The sequence below is a fragment of the Neopelma chrysocephalum genome, unplaced genomic scaffold, assembly GCF_003984885.1.
Source record: "Neopelma chrysocephalum unplaced genomic scaffold, ASM398488v2 Primary Assembly neopelma1_24, whole genome shotgun sequence".
In the NCBI taxonomy this organism is placed as follows: domain Eukaryota; kingdom Metazoa; phylum Chordata; class Aves; order Passeriformes; family Pipridae; genus Neopelma; species Neopelma chrysocephalum.
Window position 1 is genome coordinate 17,731,899 of NW_020897693.1, and position 27,891 is coordinate 17,759,789.

The 27,891-nt window shown below is 46.0% G+C and overlaps 2 protein-coding genes across 3 annotated transcripts; both read right to left on the reverse strand.

Moving 5' to 3' along the window:
* Positions 1-25,063, reverse strand: CRY2 (cryptochrome circadian regulator 2). 2 transcript variants are annotated; one of them, XM_027706126.1, is made up of 12 exons: positions 25,007-25,063; positions 19,674-19,782; positions 15,961-16,103; positions 8,665-8,849; positions 7,284-7,372; positions 6,080-6,220; positions 5,260-5,571; positions 4,042-4,193; positions 3,715-3,917; positions 3,149-3,238; positions 2,493-2,634; positions 1-2,015 (listed from the first exon to the last, which is right to left on the reverse strand). In XM_027706126.1, the coding sequence occupies exons 1-11, from the start codon at positions 25,012-25,014 to the stop codon at positions 2,495-2,497; spliced, it is 1,572 nt and encodes a 523-aa protein (XP_027561927.1). In that variant the 5' UTR covers positions 25,015-25,063; the 3' UTR covers positions 1-2,015; positions 2,493-2,494. The 2 variants fall into 2 exon arrangements, with proteins under 2 accessions (XP_027561927.1, XP_027561919.1); XM_027706118.1 differs by lacking the exon at positions 25,007-25,063 and adding an exon at positions 22,583-22,778.
* Positions 23,543-27,392, reverse strand: SLC35C1 (solute carrier family 35 member C1). The gene is made up of 2 exons (XM_027706139.1): positions 26,786-27,392; positions 23,543-25,063 (listed from the first exon to the last, which is right to left on the reverse strand). Exons 1-2 carry the CDS (start codon positions 27,327-27,329, stop codon positions 24,504-24,506), a joined length of 1,104 nt encoding a protein of 367 aa, XP_027561940.1. The 5' UTR covers positions 27,330-27,392; the 3' UTR covers positions 23,543-24,503.
* Positions 27,393-27,891: the final 499 nt, after the last annotated feature.

Below are 27,891 nucleotides of genomic sequence, written 5' to 3' on the forward strand. Positions count from 1 at the left end.
GAGGGGGTTAAAGACATTTATAAAAAGTTGTATTTACAGACCATTGCCTAAGCATGAAACTCTCCAAATGACAAAAGTCACAATTTCTGTAACCTAAGTGTACAAAGTTCATGTCTTTCCCCTTTCTTCTCTCTGCAGCAGAAGATGAGGGTGGGGGAGTATCTCTTTTTCTTTATACCTTTCTACTCCCAAGACAGTGGGAGTAATATCTGGGTCAGACTGAAAGGGACAAAACCTGCTGATGACAGGGCTATCCACCAGGCAGGCTATGAATAGTAGTCTAGAATAAAGTAAGGTTAGGAAAAGTGACTCTTTGTTTACTTGTTCAGTCTGCCCAGTGGATTCCCTTGGGAAAAAGAATACAGGGTCAATGCCTCAGGGAGTGGGAAGGAAAGGTTATTCAGCTATTCAATAAATTTACTCACAGATTCAATTCAACCATTTCAGGTTTCTCAGATACATTTGAGTCAGTTTCAATTCACAGCCCTATCGCTCTGGGTTCAAACATGGGCTTCAAAACTGAATCTGATTATCCCAGTCAGAATGGGAGACAAATCCTATACTCCCCAAGCTGGTAGTTGCATAAGCTCACATATAGCCCCACACTATCTGTGCCAGGCACGGATAAAAGGTTTTGGACAGCAAATGAAAACTGTGCCAACAGCAGCCCATTGCACAGGACTAGCTACTCAACCTAATTCCTTCTTGAAAACAGCCACAAGAGAGAATCTTCTGCAGTACTACCCTCCCTTGTGCTTTTGGTGACAGGCAGAGGTGCTCTGCCAGCACTGTGCTGGAGTGACATGTAAGAGGACTGGGCAAGGAGTGTATGGTTAAGAGCCAGGAAAGCTACGCAGTCGTTCCACTAGGCTACAAAGCACCAGCGTGAATGCAAATGGCAAGGAGGCGCAGCGTGCAGGGCAAGAGGTACAGGAGTATACTGTGTAGAAACTCAAAACACAGATGCCAATACAGAAAAGAGCAAACAGAATGGGCACACAGAATGGACACTGGACTCTGACTTGAGGAAGACTCACTTCAAGGAGCTGATGTGTAATACATCCTCTATCAGTATGAGGCACTCCACAGTCTACACACCAGACATAGGTCACTTCATTTGAGAGAGCACTCATTCAGGGAAGGAAATGCTGTAGAGTGCTGGGCTCAGGTGTAGCTCCCTTATTATTTGGACCACACCTAATCTGAGACACTGCTTCGTTCATATCAAGGCATGATCTTATTCTCTGCAGAATTCCTTTTCTCTCAGAGTGCCTCTTCCCCAGATGTCAAACCTCTGAAGCTGCCCATTCCAGGCAACAGCGCTATGGCTCACCTTGCAGCAGCAAGGTTCTTTTGCAGGAAAGTTTTAAGAGCCTTTTAAGTGTAAGTTTGTATCTGTTCCTGTGCTACAGTTGACCTTCATTTTGTTTCCATCGTATAGAAGCACTACCTTGATTTACTCAGAAAGCATTCTGACATCAGCCTAGCCTAACCAAAGAAATACCAAGATTTCCTTGTTCTCTCGTAGGATGGGTACTCTATTTTTGACATTGTAGCAGTTTCCTTCTCAACACCTACTATGATTTGAATTAATCAGCACACATCACTGCCTAGTAGTATTGATGAGAATGGATGTTCACTATTTGTGAGACACGCAGATGCTGATTCCTACATCAGTGCATCAAGTCACATGCACTAAGCCACAGTCAGAAAATAAAGATACACCTGCGAGTGAACAAGTTGACAGAAGGCTCTTGCTCCCTTAAATGTGGGCAGATTTGGGGCATGGCTGAGAAGAGACATATTTGGCTTTTTGGAGGTCAGAAAGCCAAATATTCCCAAGCATAAGTAATGCAGTGCCCTTCTGCGGCAGCTACTGGAATTACACAGTTATATGAGACCCCAGATTTTCTGTTGCAGATCACAAGTTCCAGTCCCTCTGTGGCAGCACTCTCTACTCTTCTGGTCACCTCTTCAGCACTCTCCCTCTTCACTGGTAGGGTGCTCGTCGCTGGCTGTAGGAGAAAGCAGAAGAGACAGTTTGCCTTGACCTCCTCTCTCATACTGAAAAATTGCCAAAACATGTGACCAGCTCTTTCCCTCCTGGGATCTGGAGCATTGGAGGCAGATGACTGAACCCGATTGTTCCCCTCCTCTAGCCCATACCCTCACCACATGGGCAAACCTGGCTGCAAACCCACTCTGTGGAAGGAGAAGCAGCTTCACAAGAGCAAACCCACAACTGTGCTCCATGCCTGCTCCAGCAGCAGGGCACTGCTCTCCCCCGGACAACTGAGCTAACAGCTTATCATGCAAAACAACCAGTGGGCAGACCACTGCCAAATTATAGGGTTATGGAAATACAGTTAGGAGCCACATCCCTCTACAAGAAGTTCACTTAGTTCATTACAATGCAGCGAGCAAATAAGATTGAGCCTTGTTAGCTTCCAGAACGAGGTAGTTTAAGCCAGATCACACTAGGAACTACTCACAATCATAAACTCTTGCCAGGGATCTCTGAAGCAGGGAGACCTGTCACTTTAGCTCGTTTGTACAGTTCTTCAGTGCATGGCTCTTCTGCTCCCTCATGTTTGCGTTTTGGAGAAGCCTGGTCTGCTTGCGATAGCCTCACCACTGCAGATGAAGAAGAGTCATTGAAACAGTTCCCCTGCCTTTAGGTGGCCTCACACGTACACCCTGGCCTAATCTGCCACAAGGCTGGGAGAAAGAAGACTGTGCAGTCCACAAGCACAGAGATGTGTTGCCATAGGCTCCTTGGAAACTTTTAAAAAATGCTTTGTTAAAAGCAGAATGAAGTCCCCCAGAATAAACATAAAAGCATCCTTTTTGACAGAGAACAGCTTAATTTTACCTGATTAGCCCTACAGTGATCTGCACTTCTCCCTTAAGTGGCTGCATATGATCCCATACAGGTAGTAAAAGAGTAACTTTAATGAACTCTTATTCTTCAGCCCTTTTAGAAATGAAGGTTCACTGGGGACTTCTGAAGAAAGTTGAAAGGAATGTGAATGTGATCTATATTTTCCTAGCTATACACCCTCTTCCTATTAGAAAAGGATCATCTTCTCCTGCCTATAACTTTTAAGTCAACAGGAAACTCAAAAGCACACAAATAACTCCAACTCACCTGTACTGGTGCTGCAGCCCTGCCCTGAAGCCGTGTCTGTAACCGGGCCACTAAGATCTTCCACACATGAAGGGACTGATGCCAGTAAACCTAGCAAACAGCAAGAGGATATTACAGTAAGAAACAAAACACACCTGGGGTGGGACAAGCCTTTCACATGGGAACACCTTTGTGATCACCAAACAGCACATCCATATCCCAAAGCAGGAGTTCAGAGCTGCGCTCACCCAGTGCTGACCACAGACACATCCTGTGATCCAGCAGCATATTTATTTAGGATGCACTACCTAGGTTTTCTTCCAAAGTGAAGAATGGACCACTGGTGGTATATAGATGGTGACTCGCTATAAGCAGCTCTCAAAACTAATCAAACTCTACTCCTCTTAGCTGTCCAGCAGCTCAATAGAGCTCTCTCCCTGGAAACAAATTGAGCAGATTTGGCAGGGACTGCTTTCTCTTGCAAGGACTGGCCAGAGAGACAAGTGCTATCTATTTTAAATCATGACCTTTCCTCCCAGCATTTTATCTTGCATTAGACACAAACTTTTGCAATTGTTGGTACTTACAGAGGCCCCGATAGCGTGACAGCTGCTGGTAGATCTGCTTCATGCGCTCAATGTTCAGTCGGCTGGTCTCTGCGTGGTTCACCATGGGTTTGGGGTAGTCCACCCCAATGATGCACTTGGCTGCCTTCTGCACAGACTCTGGAGCATTCCACGGTTCATAGATATATCGTGAGGGGAAACCTTTTAGTTTGGGCAGATACCTCCTGCAACACAAGTAAAAAGCAACATAGCACACACAATTCACAGAACGCACCATGCACCTGTCAGCCACTGAGTGACTTGGGCTCACAGATCCAGCAACAAGGAAGCTGCAGTCATATCACTTACTTAACATAGTCACCACTGGGGTCTGTGCGACGTCCGAAGCCCACAGGACAGTAACAGTGGAAGAACTGTTGGAAGAATGCGCTGCACGAAAGCCACATCCAGCTGCCTGCGTTTACACTGAAATCTGCATCCAGCAATAGTTCGTCAAAGACCTGCAGCAATTGGAGGAAAAGGCACTGAGACCTTCCCCAGACAGGACTTCGTGGCAGTAGGAGCCAAGATGCTATTTCAAATGGCAGGCACTGAGCTATGAGAACAGAGCGGCAGCAAAGAGGCGATCTGCTGGCTGAAGGCAGTTGGTTGGTCAATATATCTCACTTCCTGACATTTTCACGTACGGAAACATGGTCTGCTCACACTGATAAAGTGCTGGCTTATCTCTCATGCAGCTACAGACTAAATCACTACCTAGTGCTGCAGCAAGCTTTGGGTATTGATCCTAGCCTGGCAGGCATAACAAGTGCAAAGCACCGACCGTGGGAAGGAGAGGATGCTGCACAGAAGAACGTGCACCAAAGCAAGATGGAAGAACCCCTCTGAAGATCCCAGAGCACACTATCACCGAGAGGCAGAAAGGTTTCAGCAATAACTCACTCACATCCATGCATAGATGCTGCACCTTAAGCAGCACTTTCAATTATGCTCTGCTTTGTCAGCTTCGTGACTAGATACCCCTGCCTCCACTTTTTATGTAGGGCAGTATGTACACTGGGGAGGTTTCAAGCTGTCTGTCCCTTCAGATGGCCCAAGAGGAGGGTCTTTTACCTCTTTCCTTGAGAGACTCTAGACTCAGATTTCACAGTCATGGAGCGTTCCCTGACCGGCACGGTGATGGATTACACAATGAGGAAAAAGGTCCGGTTAAGAAGTGGCATTAAACTTGCAAAGAAAACAGATGGACTGAGAGAATTTTTACCAAAAAAAAACCCCAAAAAACCAAAAAAGCCCCCAAAACCCTAGTCCATATTTACCAGTGGGTCCCACACACATTTAGTTATGGTTACTCAAGGCTTGTGATACTGTCAGAACCTCACAGTAGAAGGCAGAAAGAAGTCAGGTTGTTGGCTGGCCAAGAGCCTGCTAGCAAATCCTCTCTTCCATGCACCTTTTACACATGAAGCAAAAGCCATACCTGTGTGCCCATCCTTGCAGCGAACGCCAGGGAGATTTTGTTTTCCTTTTGGTCTCCTGCAAATATCTGAAAATGCCAGGACTCACCCTGACTCCTGACTCCCAGCTGATCCAGAGGTCACCCCTGGTCAGGAAGCAGGCCACCGCATGCCTAGCCAGATGGTGGATCCATCCTTCTTGTCTCAGTTGGGTCATGATTGCATCTATCCAAGGGAAGCCTGTCTTGCCCTCTGCCCACTTTGCCAAGGCTTCAGGGTTCCTGTCCCAGGGAATTTGTATGCAGATGGGATTCCCCTCCATGCGATCAAACTTCGGGTTGTTGGTGGCTGCTGTGTAGAAAAACTCCCTCCACAGAAGCTGTCCGTACAGAGAGAGGGGGGGCGTGCTGTTCCGCTTCACCTGTGGAGGAGGGAACAAGGGTATTCACAAGCACAGGAGGACTGGCTTCATGCAGCTGAGCCATAAGCCACCTAAGCATTTATACACATTTCCCAAGTCAGTTGCAATAAAGGAGCTCAACTATAGATCACTCCTTACCAGATCACTCCTTACTCCTTACCACTCCTAGGTGGTTAAGTCGGAGCACTGGTTTTGGTTCACTCAGTACACTGACAAGTGACCAGAATTACGCAAAACTAACAGTAAAAGGCTCTACATGGCTCGTAACGCAGAAGTCCAGACTGAAGAACCAGGTACCAGCAGATTTAAGGTTTGCTTGAGTATTTACAGGAGAATCTCTTTTTCTCACCCAAGAGCCTCTTCTGTAATAGCAACAAGCTCAGCCCAATAGTCAAACATGAGGAAGGCAACTGGAACTTTTGTACCTGTTCTGGCACTGTCTGGGAACCAGCATCACGCTACATATATTCTCAAACCCAGCCTGCTCTCCACGTCTCTTTTGTCTTACCTTCTTATACAGCTCCCAGAGACGATAGTAAAACAAGCGGCAGGACAAGCAGCCAAAACGCAGGTAGGGACTGAGTCCTGTAGGGCTGGCCAGCAATGAATTGGCGTTCATCCTTGGTCTTTCGTAATTTGCAACCCATGCCTAGATAGATTCAGGAGAAATCAGCCAAAACCCCCATGTATTTGTGGGACACTGTTAAGGGCAGGCCTCTGTGCAGGTGGTGAGATCACTCAGGTCTGACAGCACAGTCTCTTCTATTCACTTCCAATCACTGCTGGGAGAGATCTCTAGTGGGCAATCCCAACCCCCACACCCCATTCAAGAAATGCAAACCTTTTCCTCCACGATTTAAACCAGTTAGTTATTTTGGCAAAGAAAAGGATTAAATTAGCTTTGCATGTAGGAGCTAATAACCCTGACAGTTCCTAGGGATACAAGATAATACAACTGTTTATGTCCAGGTATATCTATCTCATTTCACACACTAAAGAAGAAAATCAGGGAAATTCAGACCTTTTTGAGGAGCATTATGTTGAAAGTTTAGTCCCCCTTCAGCGCAAGTATTTATGCTTTGATTTTCACAACTACCACCAAGCCACTCAGCATTAAAGAAGTACAAACTGGTTAAAACTGAGCCATGCCTCTGCAGGTGGGTCACCTCTCATTACTTTGAAATTGTTTGCCTTATGCATTATAATCAAGAACATATTGAAAAAAAATGGATTATTTCAGCAAGGGGCTCAAGGAATGCCAGTCAGTGAGACAACCTATTAACAGGCTAAAGGACAAGGGGAAGGCATTCTTTTCTAAGCATATACTCGCACTAATACCTCAACTAAAGATAAAAAGAGATGGTGTGCAGTGTGTAGCAGGGACTGAACAACTTACAGGAGAGTTTCCAAGTTTGCACTCCTCTAAAGGAAACTGAGAGGTAAAAACAAGGAAAAGAATCCTCTCTGCTTCAAACAGCAGCATTAATGATATACAGCTCTAATTCTTTGGGTCTGAGGAAGCCCAGGAGCTCCCTGCTCCACACACAAACCAAGATCACAGATGTACTCCAAAAATACCAAACATTCCTTTTCAGAGGCAAACGCTATGACCACTGCTAGGAAGAGCAGGGAACAGAGTAATGGGCAACCCTCTAAATTTTTCATTTGGAGGCACAGTCTGCAGGAATTGCCACTTAAATAACAGGGGCTACCTTTCTTTCCAAGTGTTTATCCAGCCGCGCCAAAGCTTCCGTCTCTCCTCCTTGCCAAACTGCAGGGGCAAGACCATCTGTAGGAAAGCCTGAGAGAAAGAACTTTGTAAGATTTGAAGCCACGCCTAGACAAAGGGTATAGATATTGGATTAAGCATTAATAACAGCAAGACACTACATATTACAGTTGACTAACGTGGCTTACTTGCTGCTCTAATCTTTGTACAGCAGGCAAATCATATGGAATATGGGGAGCGCCCGCTCATGACACTGCACTACAAGGGCCTCTCCCTGCAGTACTTCAAGCAGCCTTAGTGTGACTTCCCCCATTGTTCACTGCCAGCAGTCTCTCTGGTGTGTCAGTACTACCCATAGGGCTCTGCTTCAAAGGCCAGAGTAGCTGGCAATGGAACATCTGCTCCACAACTCTGCCTCACAAAATACCTGTTGACATCTGCAGCTCACTAGACAGCCTGGCTGCTCCTGGTGAGGCTCCTATTCTGCTGAAAGCTGGTGCTGGGGAAGGCACTGGATTAGTGCTAAAGAACCGCTGCAAAGAGTGAAGCAATAATGCAGTCTCCTGAGCTGACAGAGGAGCTTCCCCTGGCAGCAAGCAGAGCAGTGTAAGGTTACAGGCAGTTTCACATTAGGCCAGGCAATAAAGCAAGTGGATCAACCCAGGACTGTGGCTCTGAAGATACTCCTGTTGTGAAGCCCCACACTCCTACAACGCCTGTTGAAATTGCGCCTTAAGGTACAAAGTGATATTTCCTATATAGCTGGTATGGAGCCTCCAGTCACAGACACACAGACAATATTCTGCATTAATCCTTTCTTCCCGTGCATTTAGATTCACTTTCCTGTAGGTTTTGCATTCCCCATGCCTTAGCCATTCATTCTCCTTCTCCAAGGAAAACACAGGACCATAAGGCATAGCGAGAGGAGTGAAAGAAGCTTCTGTAATATTTTTTGTCTTGCTAAGCTCCCAAATTGGTGCTGCTTGGCAATAACTGAATGAAATTATCTAAGCCTGTTACATAGTTTACCTCTTCGGGTCTGTTACACAATGTGTCTGAGATGGCAGTAGGAGGAAAGCAGCTGGTGAGGACATGAGATACTGATACAGTGGGTTACATGCTCAGTATAGCAGAGAACATAAGGACAGATGCAGAGCGCTTCAGAGCAATGCTAAGAGGGATGCTGGGCATTGACAGCAGTGCAAGGGACACCACAAGGTCCAGCACTCACTAAAAACATTAGCCTGCTTCTATGGCTAGAGGTAGCCCACGTTAGGTGAGAACATGTGCCAGCCATCGGAAACAGCTTCAGTAGATCCTGTTTCAGCTGGCAGTTAATCCTTGCCTTCGCTCTTGATACATACCCAGCTCTTCCAGCGATGGGACCCCATAAACATCATCATGGTTTTCCTGGATGTCCACTTTACACGTCTCCATCTGCTGACTTATTACAGTGCTCACTGGCTTCTTGGGGAGCTCCATACGGCTAATGATGGCCTGGAAGCGCTTGTAGGTGAGCGGTGGCTTGTGGCCATTCAGCTCAATTATTCTGGAGATAAAATAAGCACAGTGAAACCACACAGCCTCACTAACACAGAATACACAAGGAAATGACATGCAAACTTACCCTGCTATCTCTGCTCTGGATAGCCTTTTACTTTGGATACAAAAATCCTTATAGACCTACCTTTCACTTGATGCATTCTTCAAAGGGATACTAAAACCAAACAAACAAGATCCCAAAATACATCAGAAAACAAAACACTGCACATACTTACTCATCTCCATAGGAAAAAACCTCAAAACAGCTCCAGCTGAATTCAGACTTTGCATCATACCTCTCTCCCAGAGCTCCTAATCAGACCCCTGTATGAAATCTCAATTTGATTACTGCCTGTCTGTCTCCCCAAGATGGCAAATCCTAGACCTGCATCTATTTCCCTGACACCTTGTGATATCCTAACCTGATTCTGACCTTACTTCCTCCTTGTCTGACACAGAGGACCTAGCCTATTAGTGACCCCTCCTTCACCTATCTCAGATGAGGCAAATCCCAGTTTGCATCATTCCTCTCTCCCTGTGATTAGGGAAATCACCATCCTCCCCCATGCCATAAGGTCACAGCAGCCCCATGTCATGCTATTCACCTATATCAGATCATGCTACAGAAAGAGAAAGTCACGGTTCCTCATTCCTCTACTTCACTAAGCATCCACAGCCTGCTGGGGCCATGCAGTTTAATTTTTCCTGGGACAGAGAGCTTTGAGAAGTCCCCTGGGCAAGGTAAGCTTCCCCGGGCAAGGTAAGCTTCCCCAGGCTGAAAGATGCCATTTTTAACCCCTCTCCTGCAGGGAGAGGAAGGAGTTAACAGCAAAGCAGACAGTACAGGGATCGCCAGCATTACATAAAGCTGAGGCAGCCAACCTCACAGCTCACACAGGAGCTGAAGCACAGCAGCTTTCCCCACCCATTACAATCAACAGCTTATGCAAGGGGCCAGGCTTAAAGCCGAGTGTTCCGGCGGACGCCATGTGCCGTCCCTTCCCCCGTTGCCGCACGTGTAGCTGGGCGGAGCGACACGCCGGCCGCGGGCGCTCCCGCACGTGTGCGCCGCAGTGACCCCGCAGACACCACACCGAGGGAAGGGGAGCTTCCCCACAGGCAGCACGGTGGCAGAGATTAAAAATGAAGCCACCTGTAGTTTCCTCCCGTGTTTCTGCTTTCAAGTTGTAAACACTGGGAGAAGATAAAAGACTCTAACGAACAGGGCATGGAGGGTGGGAGGGAGGGCTATCGGGATGTGCAAAGAGTACAAAGCACTGTACAATTTTAGTGCCGGGTTATAAACATGGCCACAGCACTCTGCCCCGCTCTGGCTGGTGTATTTGTTTGTATTTGCCTTGCAGCCAATACATCCTGTCCTACATCACCACACCAGAGTGCATCTCCTCTGCTTTCCCATATGCACTTTTTGGCTGTCTCCGTGTAACATCCCAGAGATGGCAAGAAATAACAGAACTCTCATGAATACTACCCACCACTATCTTCTCTGTGGTTTGCTTTGAGCCCTGGAGCTGCCAAACAGGACCAGCCAAAGATCCCCAGAAAATCAATGTTGTCACTGGAAGAGAAGTGAAGCATTTCCAGTTACAGCACTGTAGAGAGGCTCACTTGTTTCCACAGGAATTCAGAGCTTGGAAGAGAAAAGGTGACAAAGCTGCACTGTGTCTGCCCTGAGGTGCTTGGGATGGGGGCAGGGAAGCTACTTCTTTCAAAATGCCTCTGTTTTCAGTCCTCTTCCACAGATCTGCTGAGGCTGCAGCTCAATCCGAGATCCAGACCACCACACCACATCCTAGATCCACAGCTAAAACTTTTGTGGTCAGCTAGCTACTTGGAGCAAATCACTGTGACTAGCAGGATGCCAGTGTCTGTATGTGACATCATCAAGATAGTGAATATGAGTGAAGTTACCTAGTACAGCTCCTGAATTCCTAAACAGAGTTACTGGATCTGGGACACAAATCTTCTAAATAGGACTAGGACAAGTTGCACATTTCACTGGCACAACACACAAAACCTGGACCTCTCACAATACTGCCATGAAAAGCAGTATTGAATATTTGGTATTGCACAATAATGGATTATTATACCACACATACTGGGTATTGTAGTGCTGTTCAGCCTTCTGTACAAAGATTTGTACAGGAAGCTCCTCAAGCAGGAGGCCTTTCCTTCCTCACATTGTCCTTCTAATCCAGGCCATATAACCTCACAGGACTTTCACCAGTGAAAAAAAAGGGAGATCCCTCCCCAGGATTTAATACTCCCATTTCATCCATCTCCCTGAGCGCAATCCACAGACAGCATGTGGCAATTTTTTTCTAGTTTTCTTGAAGTGGAACAGAGAAGAGCAGAATCACTGTATTGATCACACAGAACCTAACCTTAGTGAGCACACGAAATCGCTGTGCTACCAAACTAGCACTATACTGCCCAGCACCACCTGACAGTAGTACCTCGGTACCAGAAGTTATGAGGGTCTTTTTCACCGTCAGTCACACAGTCACACTTTAACTCAAGAAAGCAGGCAACCAAAACCTGAGCAACCACAGTTCCAGCACTGCTATGATTATAAGGTATCCTACAGTCAGTCACCTGTGACAGCAGAGCGTCTGCAGACTAGAATGCACACCCTCACAGGTATCAGCTTCTGACTTGCACCTCCACAGAAGTGCCACAGCAGGATGGCTAAGGGGACAGGGAAAGCTGTTTGCCTCAGAAACCTGAAACCTCAGCTCACTTACAAATAACAGGGCCAGGTTCTGGCAAGAGACTGAATATACTCCCTGCTTCCTTGCATGAGGAAGAGCTGGCTGCCAGCACTCGGCAAGCAGGCTGCTCAACGCACCCCACTACCAATTCACGCGGACTATTTAGTTAGCCTTGCCAGCTTATGCAATTGTTCTGATCTAATTCCCTGCTCCACAGAGCTCATGTAGGGCTACGTGTACATAAGACAAGGGGTATTTCTACAGATTCGAAGAAGGTATGGAGAGATAAGCAACAGATACATCCATCCAACAGATGCTGAACAAAGTACAAACAATTCAACTTCTGCAGACACATAGTGAGCAGATGAAAGATGTGACCTGATGACAGGTTGGGTATCTGTACTGGGAGAAAACACCTGACAGCAGAGCACCATGCAAGAAAGGAGAGGATAACAAGATCTGGCAGGCACAAGTTTGACTTGAACTTCTCAGATGGAAATAACCCATCTTTTTACAATAGTGTACTGAACTGCAGAACCACCAAGGTGTGCATGCTTCTCCAGTGCTTGGTTAGGATGTGCTTCTATTAAAATATGTTTAACTAATATTTCAGCCTTAGGCTAGGGCATTTGAGGAAAAGCTGCTTCTGGATGCATGCTACAAACATACAAGATCACAATGTTTTTTTCTGACCTAAACCACTCCCTCAGAATAACTCAGGCCTGCCTGGGATTATGGAAACCACAGTGCTGACCATCAATGAGCACACTACAAAGGATTTAGATCCTAAGGAGAAAATAGGCAGATCCAGAGAAGAGACAAAACAATCTGTCAGCTGGAAGCTGTCAGACAGAATAATTGCCAAGTAAAGACTTTGAGCAGGCTAGGATAACAACCAAGAGATTATCTTTTCTGTCTAACTTCTACAACCTGAGCATCGCTAATCTTGACTGGGAATTCCCAGATTTTCTCAGGAGTATTCTCCAGCACTGATATTGAGTTTCTATAGCCCTCTCTTTGTTTTGAGGAGAGCAGGGGAAAGATGCTCTGATAATCACACAGCTATGCTGGCAGTGCCAACAAGGGGCACGTTGCAATCTTCCCGCTGGGTACAACTGGTCAAATTCAGAAGTTAACTGCACAGGCTCTTGGTAAATGTTTAAAAGGAGCTGGTGGAAGTGGTCCCAAAGTGCTGCAGCCCTGCCTGCCGCCTCCCTGGCCAGGCACTGTGTCAGGGGAGGGCAAGGGGAGAACTGCTGGAATCATGTATGTAGCTGTGGAAGATTAGTCTAAATTGCTTAAAACCAGGCTAACAATCTTGTTGGAAATCTGATTAAAGAAAGATGAGAAGTAGGATGCTACTACCAGGTACTATTATTCCCAGCTAACTATGCAGGAAAAACATTAGGGTGAGCAGAGGGAGAACACATACTGTGACTTAGAATACGGTAACACAGCTGGAGGGTGATACACTATGAGGCTTCCAGGAGAAATACAGTATCAGAACTGTATTACCATCTGCTGAGAAATCTCAGAGATGCCAAGAACGAAGAAATGTCAGTGTAACTGGAGACTTCAACTGTGTCCACACAGACTGGGTACCTGCCACACCCCATCAGCTGCCAAAACCCCATTTTCTAGTCGCCATAAAGGACTTCTCCATGGAACAGCTAATGAAGAACCCACAAGGAGAGGCAATTCATTATTTGGTCTTAGGCTGTGCAAAGGTATAGTTGAAAATGTTAGTTATCACTTGCCTGCACTAACTGTGACTTTGCCATGCATCAATTTAACAACTTTCCAGGAGCAACAATACCATAATGACTTTGCTTTCAATAAGGGAAATGCATAAAAAAAAGTAAGAAAGTGTGCTAAGCAAAAAGAACAAGCTGAGATGCAGATCACTGAGAGGTAATGATTTTGGGGGAAAAAAATTCAACGATTGCACACAAACCATGAAAAAACATTTCAGAAAGATCACAGGAGTCAAAGCAATTAAAGAATAATAAGAGCAAAGACAATAGAAGGCAGAATCCTTCAGAAAAATGAAGATAAAGATAGAACTCCCCAACCTGGTAGGTTAAATTAAAACCCACAGCCTCCTTTGCACCTTCCAACCCAAATGAAAGTTTGAGAAACCTTTTGAAAAAAGCTTAAATAGTAAAAAAAAAAATAAAAAAATGCCCTTTACAGACACTTCAGGATATTTATGGAGCCAAGAGGTGATCAAGTCATTACAAAAAGCAGAGAATGTAACAGCACAGCAAAACCCTCTGCATTTACTTTTGCAAGTGTATTCACTATGGAGGTATCTACAAAGGTTATGAATCTTGATTTTTTTAAAAGAAATGTATCAGATGTGATCACAGACTGGGAGATCAGTGCCACAAAACAAATTATGCTTGAACAGCAAAAGCTTCCCACGACCAGCAAATATTCACCTGGGAACTGTAAAGGGCATCATGAAATACACAAACTGATAGCTGCGGAATGTACCATAAAACTGTCCGAATACTGCAAGGGGGAAAAAAAAAGCAAATACAGCTCCAGATTTTAAAAGTGTTTCAGGGGCATCAGAGGGAGGAATGAATAGAGTCTGCTATGAGCATTAGGCAGATGGGTAGGAAATACTAATGGAAACAGTGAATGCATGGGTATATGCAATATGCTGGGGGGTTAATTTGGGCTTGGTAAAGGGAAGTTGTGCCTAAAAATCTATTAGTGACATTTGAGCTTGAGGCAAGGGAGATTCAGTTGAAATATCCTACATGGATTTTGAGAAGCCATCTGACTAGATCCCTCACTGAAAATTTTTTTAAAAACCACAGTGATTCAGGATAAAGGAAAAAGTCCATGCAGACAGAAAACTGAGATACAGGATAAAGCAGGAATCCATTTTTCCAACAGGAAGAGGAATCCTACACAGGGATGAGCTGGGGCTTGTGCTGCTCAAAATTTTTTTAAAAATATCTGGGAAGGGACAAAAAAGAACATGATGATAAAGCTTACTAATGCAATAAGCTATCTGGGATAGCAAAAGGTAAAAGACAACTTAAAAACTTCCCTACACACCACATGACCAGCTGACAAAAATACCAAATGAAATGCAGTTTTGGTCATGCTGTTTCTCTACATGCATAGCTATGCAATCCTAAACTTATTTATACTGTAGCAGCCCCTCAAATAGCTATGACCATTCTGGAAGGAAGCCCCAAGACATCAGTTCAGTGTTCAGCAGCACTCAGAAAAAGCAAAAATAATGCTATTATTAGGAGAAGGACTATTAGAAGAAGACAGGAAACATCACAGCACTCTAAAAATCCATGTCGCTCCTACATTTTGCACACTAGTCACAGTTTTCACCACTGCTCTCCATCTCTAGAAATACCCAGAAGTACAAAGAAAAGTGACAAAGCTTATGAGATATAGAACAGATTCCACCTGAAAACTTAAAACTAGGACTCTCCATCTTGGAAAACACAAAGATGACATAAGGAATGTGAGGCCCATTGACATTGAAGGGGTGAGGATATAATAAATACTGGTAAATAAAAATTAGAAAGCAGCATCTGCTCATGAAACAGGTTTAAGAAGAATACTCCTCGCTCCAAAGACAAACATTCCCACATGGCATATGCTAACTGCAAAGCTTCTTCCCATGAGAAGTTATGGATGTTAAAGATTTATAGGAGAAAATCCAAATTCAGCATTACTGGCACAAGTCTAATAAAAAAAAAGTTTAGAAAAAAAAGGAAAAGAAAAAAAGTAGGTAACCTGTAAGAATAGTGCATCATTGAAATCAAGCACACCTCAGAGTCTTAGCTGAAAGACTGTCTCCACTGCTTAAAATCACATATATAGAGAGAGATATAATAAGTAAATATACAAAACTCAACATCAAAACAAAGTTCCTTCATAGCAAATACACAACAAAGACAAGGCATTCAGGTTTTAGAATAAGGTAAGTTTGTTCCAATCTACCTTATTTTACTTCTTCCAGTTGTCCTGGCACATCCATGAATTAAAAGCCCTGCCTTCATAGCCTGTTTGAGACAACAGGTCAACTATCTTTATTACAATGAAGCAAAAGAAAGCAGTCCATACAGTGAGGACATGCTCAAGGAGAGCAATCAATCGGACACAGCTGAGCAAATTAAATGACAGTCAAGTGCAGAGTTTAATAAGCTTGAGGCAACACCTGTCTGTACATTAACGTCACTGTGAGCACTTTGACGTGTTCTAATCAAAAGTGCGAGTGCACAGAGTAATCCTTCTAGGCTCACACAGGATGATAGTGATCAGTGTAATGGAGGAGACTGAAGTCTTCCCAGACACGACAATCCCAGCCTAGCCCAGACAGCACCTCTGCCCTTGCTCTCCCCATACCTGTCCAAGTCGTAGAGGGTGTGGGAGTTCTCTATCACCACCTCCACACCAGCCTCCTTGGCCAGTTTGACGATAGCTGCATCCCTCTCCTTTCCAAATGGCTCCGAGTCGTATTCAAAGGTGAGACGAGTGACTCCCCATTCCTGCAAAAAGCACAATACACCCAGCTGTCAAACAGAAGACCCTTTCTAATCAGCACAATTACAAACATGGATTTCAGAATTCCTGAACAGTGTTAAGTCCTGGAAGCTTAGAGTGTGTTACTGTGAGGAACAGCAGTCTGGATTTGAGATAACCAAAGACTCAACAATTTTATCAGCTCTAGCAAACACCACATCTGCTACGCAAATTTGCAAAATGTCAGGTTTAACACGTGAGAGGAGGTTGAGGTCTCCTCTATTATCACTTAGGTCTCAGCTCAGTCCCCAATCCTAGAAACACCTTGTTTTGTTGCATATGCTATCCCAAAGTAACCCTACCATCCTGTTCCAGCATTTGCAGAGAACGCATTTCAGACAACTCTTTCAAGACACGTTCCACTCAAAACCCTGTATTTTTATGTGGAAACTATCATGAAGTAAAACCAATACATTCTAAATTTTTCCCAATGTCTCTTTAAAGACATGACATCTTGGGGAATCAGTGTCCAACCCAAAGAGCAAGAAACAGGTTGTAGGAAATGCAAGACATAGGATGGCAACTGAGTGAACCTTTATGGTCTGCACAGTAGAGTATGATACTGTGATTCAGATTTAAGGTAAAGTCCTGCCTTTTCGGAGCTATTTTAGAATTGTAGAATCATAGGATGGTTTGGGTTGGAAGCAACCTTAAAGATCACATAATTCCAATCCCTGAAGTTTACCCTAGTCAAGCCATGCACCTATTCTGTTCTTCATACCATTAATAGATCCCTGACAAATTACATGGAATAGGCCTTATGAAATAGCACTCAGCCTCTTCCAGGTTTTTCTAGAGCACAGATTGTTCTCAAAGTCTATGGCCTAGTTTTCCTCAGAAAATGAATCCTATGAGAAAAGGTTTCACGGTTTCCACAGCGACCCTCCCAAGACATCCATCAAGCAGAGCAGCAGCCCACAGATTTGTTTAGCAAACACTTTAGTCAAAGAAATCTATAGACACTTAAAGAAACCCTCACACAGCGAACATACGAACCACATTCTCCAAGTGAGACAGTCTAAGTCAGCTCTGTATATACAGGAGACTTTTCCACCTCCAAAACAGAAACAAAGCAAAAGAACAATTGTGGTTAGTTTACTGAAGACCATTAAAAATAATGCCAAAGATGGGGAAGGGAATTCAGAAGCAGAAAACAACTGCACAAGTCCCATTCTTTTCTAAACTTGCTGATCCAGTCCTAAAATTAATTTTAGGAAGGACAGAGAAATAAACCAGTTATGTATCACTGAATGTACATCTCAGAGAGGTCCTCCACTCATTTTTCTAAGTAAGAACATGACAGCACCCTAACTCACAGCAGGGGTCAGACTGACATGTTCCAGGCCCTGCCCTGCTCCTATGTGAGTTATCAGCTTCATTTTAAACTCTTCTTTTATAAGAAAAACATTATCAGCTGGAAGGCTTGAAAAAGATGGATTTAGTCTTGAAGAAATACATATTACTTGAAAGAATGGAATAAAAAAAACATGTAAGGCTAACAGAAATTTTAGGTAAGCATCCAAAACTTTAAATTCATGTATTCCCACAGTTTTGAGAAGGCCAGTGCTCTATGTGATACAGTAGTACATAGGAAGCAGAGCACAACCAACCAGAAAACTCATTAGCTGTACGACAGTAAATTGCTGCAGATATACAAAAGAAAAGGTATGACTAATAACTTCTCTCTTTTATCTATCCTATAGCAAAGAAAAACTGTAGGGGCAAAAGACACCAAAGGGATTGTGAGCAAACTTCAGTGAACAAACAACACACTTTTACAGAAGAGGTAAAATTACAGACATTTGTTCAGAGAGAGTGAGACAAAAAAACTTCTGCAAAGGTTAACACATTGCTAACAAGTACACTTTTCACAATATCCATGCACAATAGTGTCTTAGCGGAGACTGTTAGCAACAAGGTAGCTCAGCTACTGGTAGCAGGAGCAGAAATTATATTAGGTCTAAGTGCTGCATTACCACATGTGACATAACTCTCCTTCCACAACAGCTGACAGCAAGGCATGAGCTGCTGCTAATTCACTGTTCAGTGCAGCAGCTCTGCAGACGCCTGAATCCCCATGAAAGTCATAGATTTACCATGTAATAGCATAAACTTGCCTCTGTTTTTTTCAGCTGTGTTACAGCACACCTGAGATACTCATCAACTCACCTCCCCAGACAAAACAGACTACAGCAAAAAGCAGATTTGGGTGATTTCACAACCATCTCTCCAAACCTCAGACTCTGCCAACTACTTTTTGTTCTTTAACCAAAGCAAGCGTTTTTCTCCAACAAAGTTTTAATTATCCCGTGAATAGCCTGAACTAAGATAAAGAGGTCATGAACTACTAATAGCCAGAACTTATTTGCAGATCAAAAGATAAAAATAACCCAGACTCTGAAAAGACTAAAAGCAGCACATAGTTTGTGTCATGTATTAAGATGCAGAAGCCAAAATAAGTATCAGTGCCCATTCTCACCTGCATAGGGCAATTCCCCTCCCCAGTACTGCCCTCCTCCAGAAAATATACATCAGAACCATTTACTGCATGAGGGTACAGATTCAAGTTTACATCTCCTTCTCAGCAACTGGTCTATAATAGGCTTTGGGGACACTAGTTCTGTCAACCATATGTAAAGCACAGTCCACATGACAAACCCAACTCGTACAAGTACTGGGAACTGTGTTTTTTCATTTAGTTTTGACACTCTAGCAAAGACGCCGTCAGATAGCTTCAAAGACATTGGAAATACAATCTTAGAGCAGGATAGAGAAGAATGATACTGCTTGAGGAGCCTTGATATTCAAGGAGATGCTCTCGTCAGCCCTGACATCTGCAGCCCTGACATACCACTTTAGAAATGTATCCCCCAATCCACCAATGACCATCAAGGTAACTGCATATTCCACATCCTAAATGGTACATCAGCAAGAAGCTTGGACCCAAACCATATTCTGCTGCTGAGCTGACTGAAGTGCATCCTTGAAAAGAAGAAGAAAAGGAAGGTCAGCTAACAGCTTCTGAATGTTGAAATTTTAACACAAAGTCCTATTTGCAATTCATAAAGATCAATGTGCTTTTCCAGTTGTCCGTAAAGGTGTACGGACACAGCAGTCTTCCCAAGTAAAAACTGCAGGAAGCAAATGACCGGTAGGGAAAAAGCTCTCAACACAAGAGAGTCAGTATGTTACAGTGCAGCCATGTGAGAGATGACTTACAGTAATGAAGGTCAAGACCACCATCCAAAAGAGAAGCCTGAGCTTGATACAAGGATACAGAAGCCTGTAACCTTGATACTAGGTTACACCCTACTACTAAATTTCTTTGCCAGTCTGAGTTAGGAGTGGACCTGGCTCCCAAGCTGGCCCTTATGGATAGTAGTTAGTAGTAGTTAAAGACAAAAGTTTGTTTCAGTGAAGAATTAGTTATAGCTAAAGAGATGCCAAAGGAATCTCCAGTCATTAGTGAGTGAAAACAAGTTTAGCACCAGGCCATCAATTTTTCTTCACTATGCTCCAAAAAACTATTCTCTTACTTTAAAGAGTCTTGGGAAGACATCTGTTGGCTGCCCTCTGACAACAAACAAGCGAGAGTTCAGTTTCCTTAAACTGTTGTCCAGATCTTCCAGGGACTGGAGTAGAAATCTGCAGAGAAGAAACAACAGCAGTTAGTGTCAGTCAGACTGGTTACAGCTAAAAGGCAAACGAGAATTTGCACAGAACTCCAGCAAACCTGCATCACCAAATCCAACTGGAATTCAGACTAGAAACCAAAATCAAGAATTCATATTGATCCCTGGTCTAACAACTGCTATAAGATTGCAGCACCAGCCAGCTTGTTCAGATGCAAGAGGTTTCCAGGATTTTCTTCTTCCTGAAATCCCCCTCCCATGTTCTCCCTCAGAGCTGGAAGAACACTCCTGTCAGATGCTCTCTTCACATTATGAGACGTAGAAAAGCATAAACCATATAATTCCCTACTGCATATTCTTTCATAGATTTTGGGGCAAGGAGTGATTTTGCATATGAAGTAGAAAAATGTCAATGCACTACTCCAAGGAATATAATGAAATACTGCAAGAACTGTGCAAGTTTTACAGTTCTGGCTACAAATACGCCATGTCACAGCAGAGAAATGTACTCTCCTACCTCATCAGCAGCACAAGACTGAGCACCAGGATCTCCCGAGGCAAGAATCATCTGTATTTAAAATAGTTGCAAAGAGAACTGCAATTCATCTTCCACCATGAAGACATATAGATGAGAGCATACCAAGGCATTCATCTATTCCGTCTCACCCCAAAAATCTAAAGACCCATGTAAATGCTTTCTGCAGGTAACGGTGTGTCTGACTGATCCCCCACTAAGCTATAAAACATTAAAGGTTATCATCTTTGCTTTCCCAGTCACACAGGTCCTCCCACCTACACAATCACTCTGCAGCGTGATCTGCGAGACAGGAGTATCAGCAGCAGCTCCCTTAAGACCACACACAGCTAAGGAAAGCTAAGCTACAATTAAGTGGGGGTTTCCTCTCTCCTCAGCTGCACTGCCCATAGTGTGAACTGAGCTTACCACATAGAACAAGCTCCCTCTGCACATCCCAAAGGAGAAAAAGACATGGGGTTCATGGAAAGAGGGACCCTCTATCAAAAAGCAGAACATCTAAAACCAGGTCCAGGTAAACAAACCACTCCCCTAGCCCACATTCCATCTATTAAATGAGAATGTCAACTTTCCCAGGTGTTCTAAAAATTTATCAAGCATTAGTCCTATATGGCTCACACATGCTGTGCAGTTAAATAACAAATAATTTTCAATATGATAAATTTGTGAGAACTAGGTAAAACACAAACCTTTGCCTTTGGAGAACAGAACCCTGAATACAAGTATTTGCATTAAAAAAAAATTAGCAAAACAAAGCCAAGTCTCCCAATGGGAACCAACCAAACTTCCATTTCAACCTCTGGTTATATACTCTTGTTCTCTAATTAGTTAGCATAGTACCCTTGGGTGTTTACTGACACCTGTCCAACACTTTTCTCCACCTTTCACATGCCATCTTTTTTGAACTTCAGTCAACGTAAGTAACTTGCTGATACATTTTTCCCCAACAGCCAGTGGTGCTATTTCTGACATCTGCAGTTGGCACACACCTCCAAGAAAACATTATTTTAAAAATTTCACTTGCTTATATATTCCAAGACTACAACATAAAGAAGACCACTAACTGCTTCCCTTCCTCCGCAATGCTGGTAGAAACAAACAAGGATTAAACAGATCAGGAACTAATCTGTTGTGGCAGTGCTTTGGTTCTTCCAAATGGGGACAGTCAGCAACAACAGCAGCACGTGAAAGGCATTTCTGCTGCCCGCAGAATGTCTGGTCTACCGAAAGACCAGTTCAGGCTCCTAGAACACTTATCTGTAACAGAATCCACAATTTTCTGTAATTTGAATGTGTATATTGAGGTAACATACGCACATTTAGAATTTTAAGCCATCCTCTAATGTGGGGTTTTAGAAACGCATAGGTATCACTCATATAATCACATTCCTTGAGATGAAGCTAAGGTGCACAGCAGAGGCAATCAGTTACTACAGTTTTCGTAGTTCACAGCCACATAACATTTCAAAGGGCTCTCAAGGGATCTTTAGCCAGGTGGCTGTCTCGGGGTAGTGTGAGGGGAGGGAAGATGTGCCTCATTTGTATTCAGGGGAGTCTTGCCGAGCGGAGAGTCTCTACCTGGATTGGGTTTCCAAATGTTTAGGCAGCTGAGACCTGAGACAATAGCGTTATGTAATGTTACTGGCTACAGGTACATGAGGTCTTGTTCTCTGCACACGCGATTCATGCCGTACATTTTTCCATTTGCAGACAGTGGGAAAAAGCCCACACATATCTTCCTCTCTACCTTCTTAGTAGCAGCCGATATGTATTTCCACAGAAATTTGTGGGGTAGAAGGAACGCAGCTGCCTACGCACATGCCTACGCGTGCCCGGCAGCCATAGGGCAGAGGGGAGGCGTGGAGAGGCCACGCAGCGCTGAGGATTCTTTCCGCTTGTTTCTAAATCTAGGGAAAAGCGTCTCCCAAAGATAAATGCCCATGGGTGCTGTCATACATTCACCCAGCTGGTAAGGAGAAAGTCTAATGACATTACATAAAGTTGAAGGCATCCTCCTACCGAGTCAGGCAGCACCGCTGTGAACATCGCGGCGAGGCCAAGCGGGCACGGCAGAGCCGCTCTCCTGCAGAGAGGGCCGGCGGAGCAGTGCGTGGGCCGGGCCAGGCAGGTCAGCGGGTGCTGCTCCCGCCGCTGATGCGGCCTGACCGACACGGCTCACGCCGCGCCCAGAACGCCCCGGTGCCGCGGGACCCTCCCCGCCGCGGGTCCCGCCGCTCCCACCCCGCTCAGTCCCGCCCGCAGGCCCGGCGCCACTCACCGCCAGCGGTTGATGCCCACGGCGGAGGAGGCGGCGAACCAGGGGTCGAGGATATAGATGCAGCGGAGGGACGTGGCGTCCCGCAACGCTTCCTGCAGCGCCGGGTTGTCGTGGAGCCGCAGCCCGCGGCGGAACCAGTGCACGGAGCGGCACAGGGCCGGCGCGGGGCCCAGCGCGGCCGCCGCCATCGCCGCCGCCTACTCCTGCCGCCGCGGCCACCGCGCGCCGCCCGCCACCGCCCCGCCCCGCCGCGTGATTGGCGCGCGCCACGGCAGCCAATCAGCACGCTGGGCGGGGCGCGCGGGGACCCGGAGCGCTCTGCTGCCCCCCAGCGGCCGCGAAACCCCCGCAAGGGAGATCCCACCCGCAGCGGAGTCCGAGAGCCACCCCCGACTTCCTTCAGCAGGATCGGCCGCCGTGCAGTACGTGCAACATTAAAAATAAAATAAAAATATTTCAAGGACCCTCAATGGCTGCCTACATCAAAAAGGTACCTGTGGTCATGAAACCTGGCACACTCTCAAATTAAACAGGAACATATTCCGGGCAGAAATGGAGTGTTTTTCTGTAGGCGTGGCTAGACATCACTCACGGGGCACAGTACATCGTGTAGTATCCATTGGGCAGGGTACGAAGCAATGGCACGGATTGCCCAGGATCACTATCCAAAATAACTCCTTATGTTTAAAGGGGCCAGGGATTTAGAAAGCCGGTGCAACATCACAGCTCACAACAGGGTGTTGCTGTTGACCCGTGGGATCAGAAATCGCAGCACGGAGTATTGCACAGGATCAGATATGGGGGCAGAGATTTCTGCAGAACTAACTCTTCAGCAGCAAGTTCCAAGCAAAGGAATTGATGCAATTGAGCAAACCTAGGATTTTTTTTGAGTTGAAGGATTCACTGAGCTGGCCACGGGGATGTTTAAAAGGAACAAGTCAAAAGACAAACTGCAAACACCAGAGGAGATGCAAACTATGTATGGAACAAGTCTCCTGAAACAAGCCTAATTAGTAACAACCCCATTTTCAAACACAAATCTACCCCCCTACACAGAGGGTAAAGAGGAGAAGTGTTGTGAACTCCGTGAAGTGGGATCCCCACCCTACAGCAGCAAGTACTTCATAGTAACTTTTCCCCTTCTGCCCGACATGGAGAGAGACAGAGGCGAAGCTCGTTCCTCCATGACAAAGTCCACTGGAGGGAGCCTGCTCTCCCTCATGGGACACAGTGGAGAGGGAGTAAGAAGTTTAATTCCTGAGTCTTAGTATGCTTCCCCAAACTGAGATATCAGATGTAGGGCAACACAGAAAAAAACCTCAGAAGGACGTGATACTGACTCGCTGGAAAGAAGACTTGGAGGTACTGCTGTTGCTTAGACTTGTACATAGCCAGAAGGGAAGGAATTTCCATCCTCTGCACTGAATGGGGCAACAGGAAGAATGGCTGTTGCAAAAACCTTTTACAGCAGAAGTTTACTGGAGTCAAGCCCAAACAGTCTGGCTACTTGCCTCTTCCTTACCTGGAGGTTCAGGATTTTATAACTTCAGTCTGCATTCATTCAGCTAATTCTAGATCCCTAACGACAGAAAGCTCCCACCCCAGTCTTTGTCTGCTAGGAACCCACCCACACCCCACAGATGCAAATTTCCCAGATTAGGTCAATAGCAACATCCATTTTAAAAAACAATCACAAAAAACCCCAATTGATCTCTACAACACATGCTCTCCACAACTCTGATAGGGGTGAGATCCCATGGATAAAACATGATCCAGTCAGGTCTTTGGCTCCGGTTCCTGACACAGTTCCCCATACAGTTTGCAGGAGAATTTTTTCCTGATCCCTGCTCTTCTTCTCCCAGGAGGCAATGAGCACCAAAGGTTATCCCCCTAGGCACAGAAATGGAAGTGCAGGAGCTGCCTACACACCAGTCTCATTTCTTTCGCCGCTTTTGACATTAGGATCCTCTTGCGCCTTTCTCATCTCCAGTCCTTTCACCCATGTGTAGGCAAAGGAGCCCCCCAAAACCATCAAGTTACTTGTCCACCACAGGAAGCTCTTTGTTTCCTCAAAGTAGATAACAGCCAGCACTGTTTGGGCACAGGCCTTGGCTGTCCCAGACACATTGTGGGTGAGGGGGCTAGTGAACTTAATCTGAAGTCCAGTCACATACCCAATGGCAAAGCCAAACACTCCCCCCAGGGTCATCACACCCCAAAAACTGGGGCTCCCCAGTTTGTCAAAGTGGTAGAGCGTGCGGAACTCTCCCAGCAGCATCATGAGGGGGAAGAACAGGACACAGGCATTGACATTGTTGTAGAAGGTCAGGCGCCAGATGCTGCCATCCACCACAGGCAGCACCTTCTTGGTGTAGATGGCATTGAGAGATACACACAGGCTTGCTAGGATCCCAAAGAATATACCTGTCCATGATAGTGTGCCCTCTGCTCCTTCCTGGTCAACGCCCAGCCAGAAGCCACCTGCAACCAAACAAATCAGGCATCACCTGAAAAACTGCTGAAAGGCTCAAAACATAGTCAGAAATTCATCATCTACTTTATACTGAACAACCACAATCACAAAGGGACAGGCTTAAGGATTTTCCCTTTCTATTAAGTGAACACAAAAATGTTCACTACTAGTGTCCTGGGAAAATTTATTTTAAGAGGGCAGGTAATTTACTGTGTGGTTAATTCAATCTCAGAGGACTAATTCCCATGCCGAGCAGGCAGCACTAGTTCAGAAACTATTATTCCAGCTAGTCTTTGCATATAGGTAATTTTCGGGTGACTGTATGATTGTTTTTTAATTGAAAAGACAGCAAACTCATACATGGGTAGAAAAATATTCTTCAAGGTTTTGGGGAAAAAAAGCCTCACAGGCTTTCCTGTTAACAGGAAGGAAAAGGTCAGAAAAGAGGGAAAGATAGTAAATGCATGGATGTAATATTAAGAACCATGATTGAGAAAAGATCACAAGGCAGAAACTGTGTGCAGTATCTTCAACACATTAAACTCTGATGGGTAATGAACTCTTCAACCACCTCCAAAACAGGAGCTACAGGCTTTGTGTCTCCTTATCCAGCTCATAAGCAAAACATAAAAGGGGAGATGAGCTACTGAAGGAGAACTGCACCACGTTTTCATAAGCTGCTTCACATTGGAGTTGGTCTGGCAAGTTACCTGCAAAGTAACCAACATGCTTTAATCTAAGCCCAAATACAAAAGGGTTCAATGCACTGACAGGAAGGGCTTTGCGTCAGGCCACAGAGGATGCTCAGCTGTGCTACTCCAGGCATACTGTCAATGCTCTCACAGCAAAAGGAGACAGAGCCAGGGGGACAGAGCCTTAGAGAAACCCTGTAAGGCTGGCAGACACCATATTCCTGGGCAGTATCCAAACAAAAGATTAGCTAAAGCAATTGCTTGCATCACTTGGGTGGAAAAAAAGAGTAGTTCTGTTCCTGTTCACCTATTCTATGGAAATGAGATTTCTCTCATTTTCACCTGAATCCATCTACTTGTCTAAGCACCAAAGTGAACACAGGTTCACCTGGAACCAGACTGAAATAAACATTCCATCATTCTTGGCATCTAAGTGACCCCCGAGTGGAAGGTAGCTTTTGGCATTCCCAGTGCCTTTGGAATTAAAGACTTGTAAGCAACCCCGTTAAGCCAGTCAATGCTCGGCCCTACATCCTAACCACGCAACCAGATCTTCTAGTGGTGTTTTACATTTGGCTTCATCAGCCAACCATTCATCACATGCATTCAGCCTGTCTGAATTGGCTAGCTCCATTGCATGGGCCCAGTGGTGATGACATAAGCGTTATTGTTACCAAAGTTAATAATGAACAAGCACTTGGGAACGGGAAGAAAGCCACCTGCTGTTTTATGGCCTGTACGGGGAAAAAGAAAAAAGGTAAGGCAAGTTAAGCATCATTAGGGGCCAGATAGGTTTTACTGCTCAAAGGAAAAAGGGAGCCATGGTCAAGGGTAATTTCCTCTCTTAATGAGTTATCCACATCCTCCAGACATACAAAGCAAGTTGCCGGAGGCAGAGCAAGGCATGAGCCCTGAGCTACCCCACCTCACCAGGAAGCTGCCACACATATGGGGATGACCTCCAAGGGAAAGACACTCCACCTCTGTCTCTCTGGGGCTGGCTGCGGAATCGGTGCAGCCCCTTCTGCTCCCCCTCACCTATGATGACTCCGCATGCCAGGAGGGCGTAGAGGGAGGTGGTCTGCTTGAGGAGCAGGTAGGAGAGCAGCACGTTGAAGACGGTGGTGAGGGAGCGCCCCACGTTGTAGAAGGCCACGCCGACGTGCTTGAGGCAGAGGTTGTTGGAGGTGACCATGCCGATGAAGACGGCGGAGAGGGGCAGGACGCTGCGGGACACCTTAGGGTCGAGGCGGAGAGTGGGCAGGCCGGAGCAGGGGAGCCCGCAGGCCGCCCCCAAGCTGAGGCCGAGACAGAGGGCGGCCGTCAGGGCGCACTGGAAGAAGGTGACGAAGAGGGGGGCGTCGAGGCGCAGCGAGGGGCTGTCCAGCAGGTACTTGTTGAGGAAGACCATGGCGATGGAGGTGAACCAGTAGAGGCAGACCACCACGGCGATGCGCAGCGCCCGCAGCAGGAAGGGCGCCCGTCGGCCCCCGCCGCCCTCCGCCGGCAGCAGCGGGTCGGCGGCGCCACCGCCCAGCGCCATCCGCAGGATCCCCGTCCGCGTCAGCTGCGCCCTGCTCATGGCGGGCCGAGCCGCCCGGCCGCGGCCCGGCCTCCCGCCGCCGCCGGCCCCGCTCACCCGGCTCCGCTGCCGGCCCCGCGCCTCCGGGAGCGCCACTGCCCCGCCCGCCGCCCTTTATTCACGCCCCGCGGGCGCCGCTCGGCACCTCCCCGGCCGCGGCGCCATTTCGGGGGAGGACCCGGCCCGGCCCCGCCGCCCCGCTCCGCCCCGGGCAGCGCGGCCGGGCCAGCGGGGATGTTGGGAAACGTGGGATATGTAAAAATGTTCCTTAGAAAGGATGCTCTTTCATGTTTGCTGTTTGTATGCTTCCAGGCCTAATCGACAAGAAAGGTGATTTACCGTGAATCAGATAGTAGCGAACAAGTGATGTCTATGTGTTAGAAAGACAAATTGCTTGTCGGTAGAATTGCCTTGTTAAGGCTTAGGGCTCGGCGTATTTCAGTGATATCAGACCTAGGGGCAGGTTAACAAAGCTTGGGAAGAAGGATGTACCACTGATAGTGGACACGAAGAATGAAGAATTTACGGGCCACAAGAACATTTGTCAGAACCCCCAAGATAA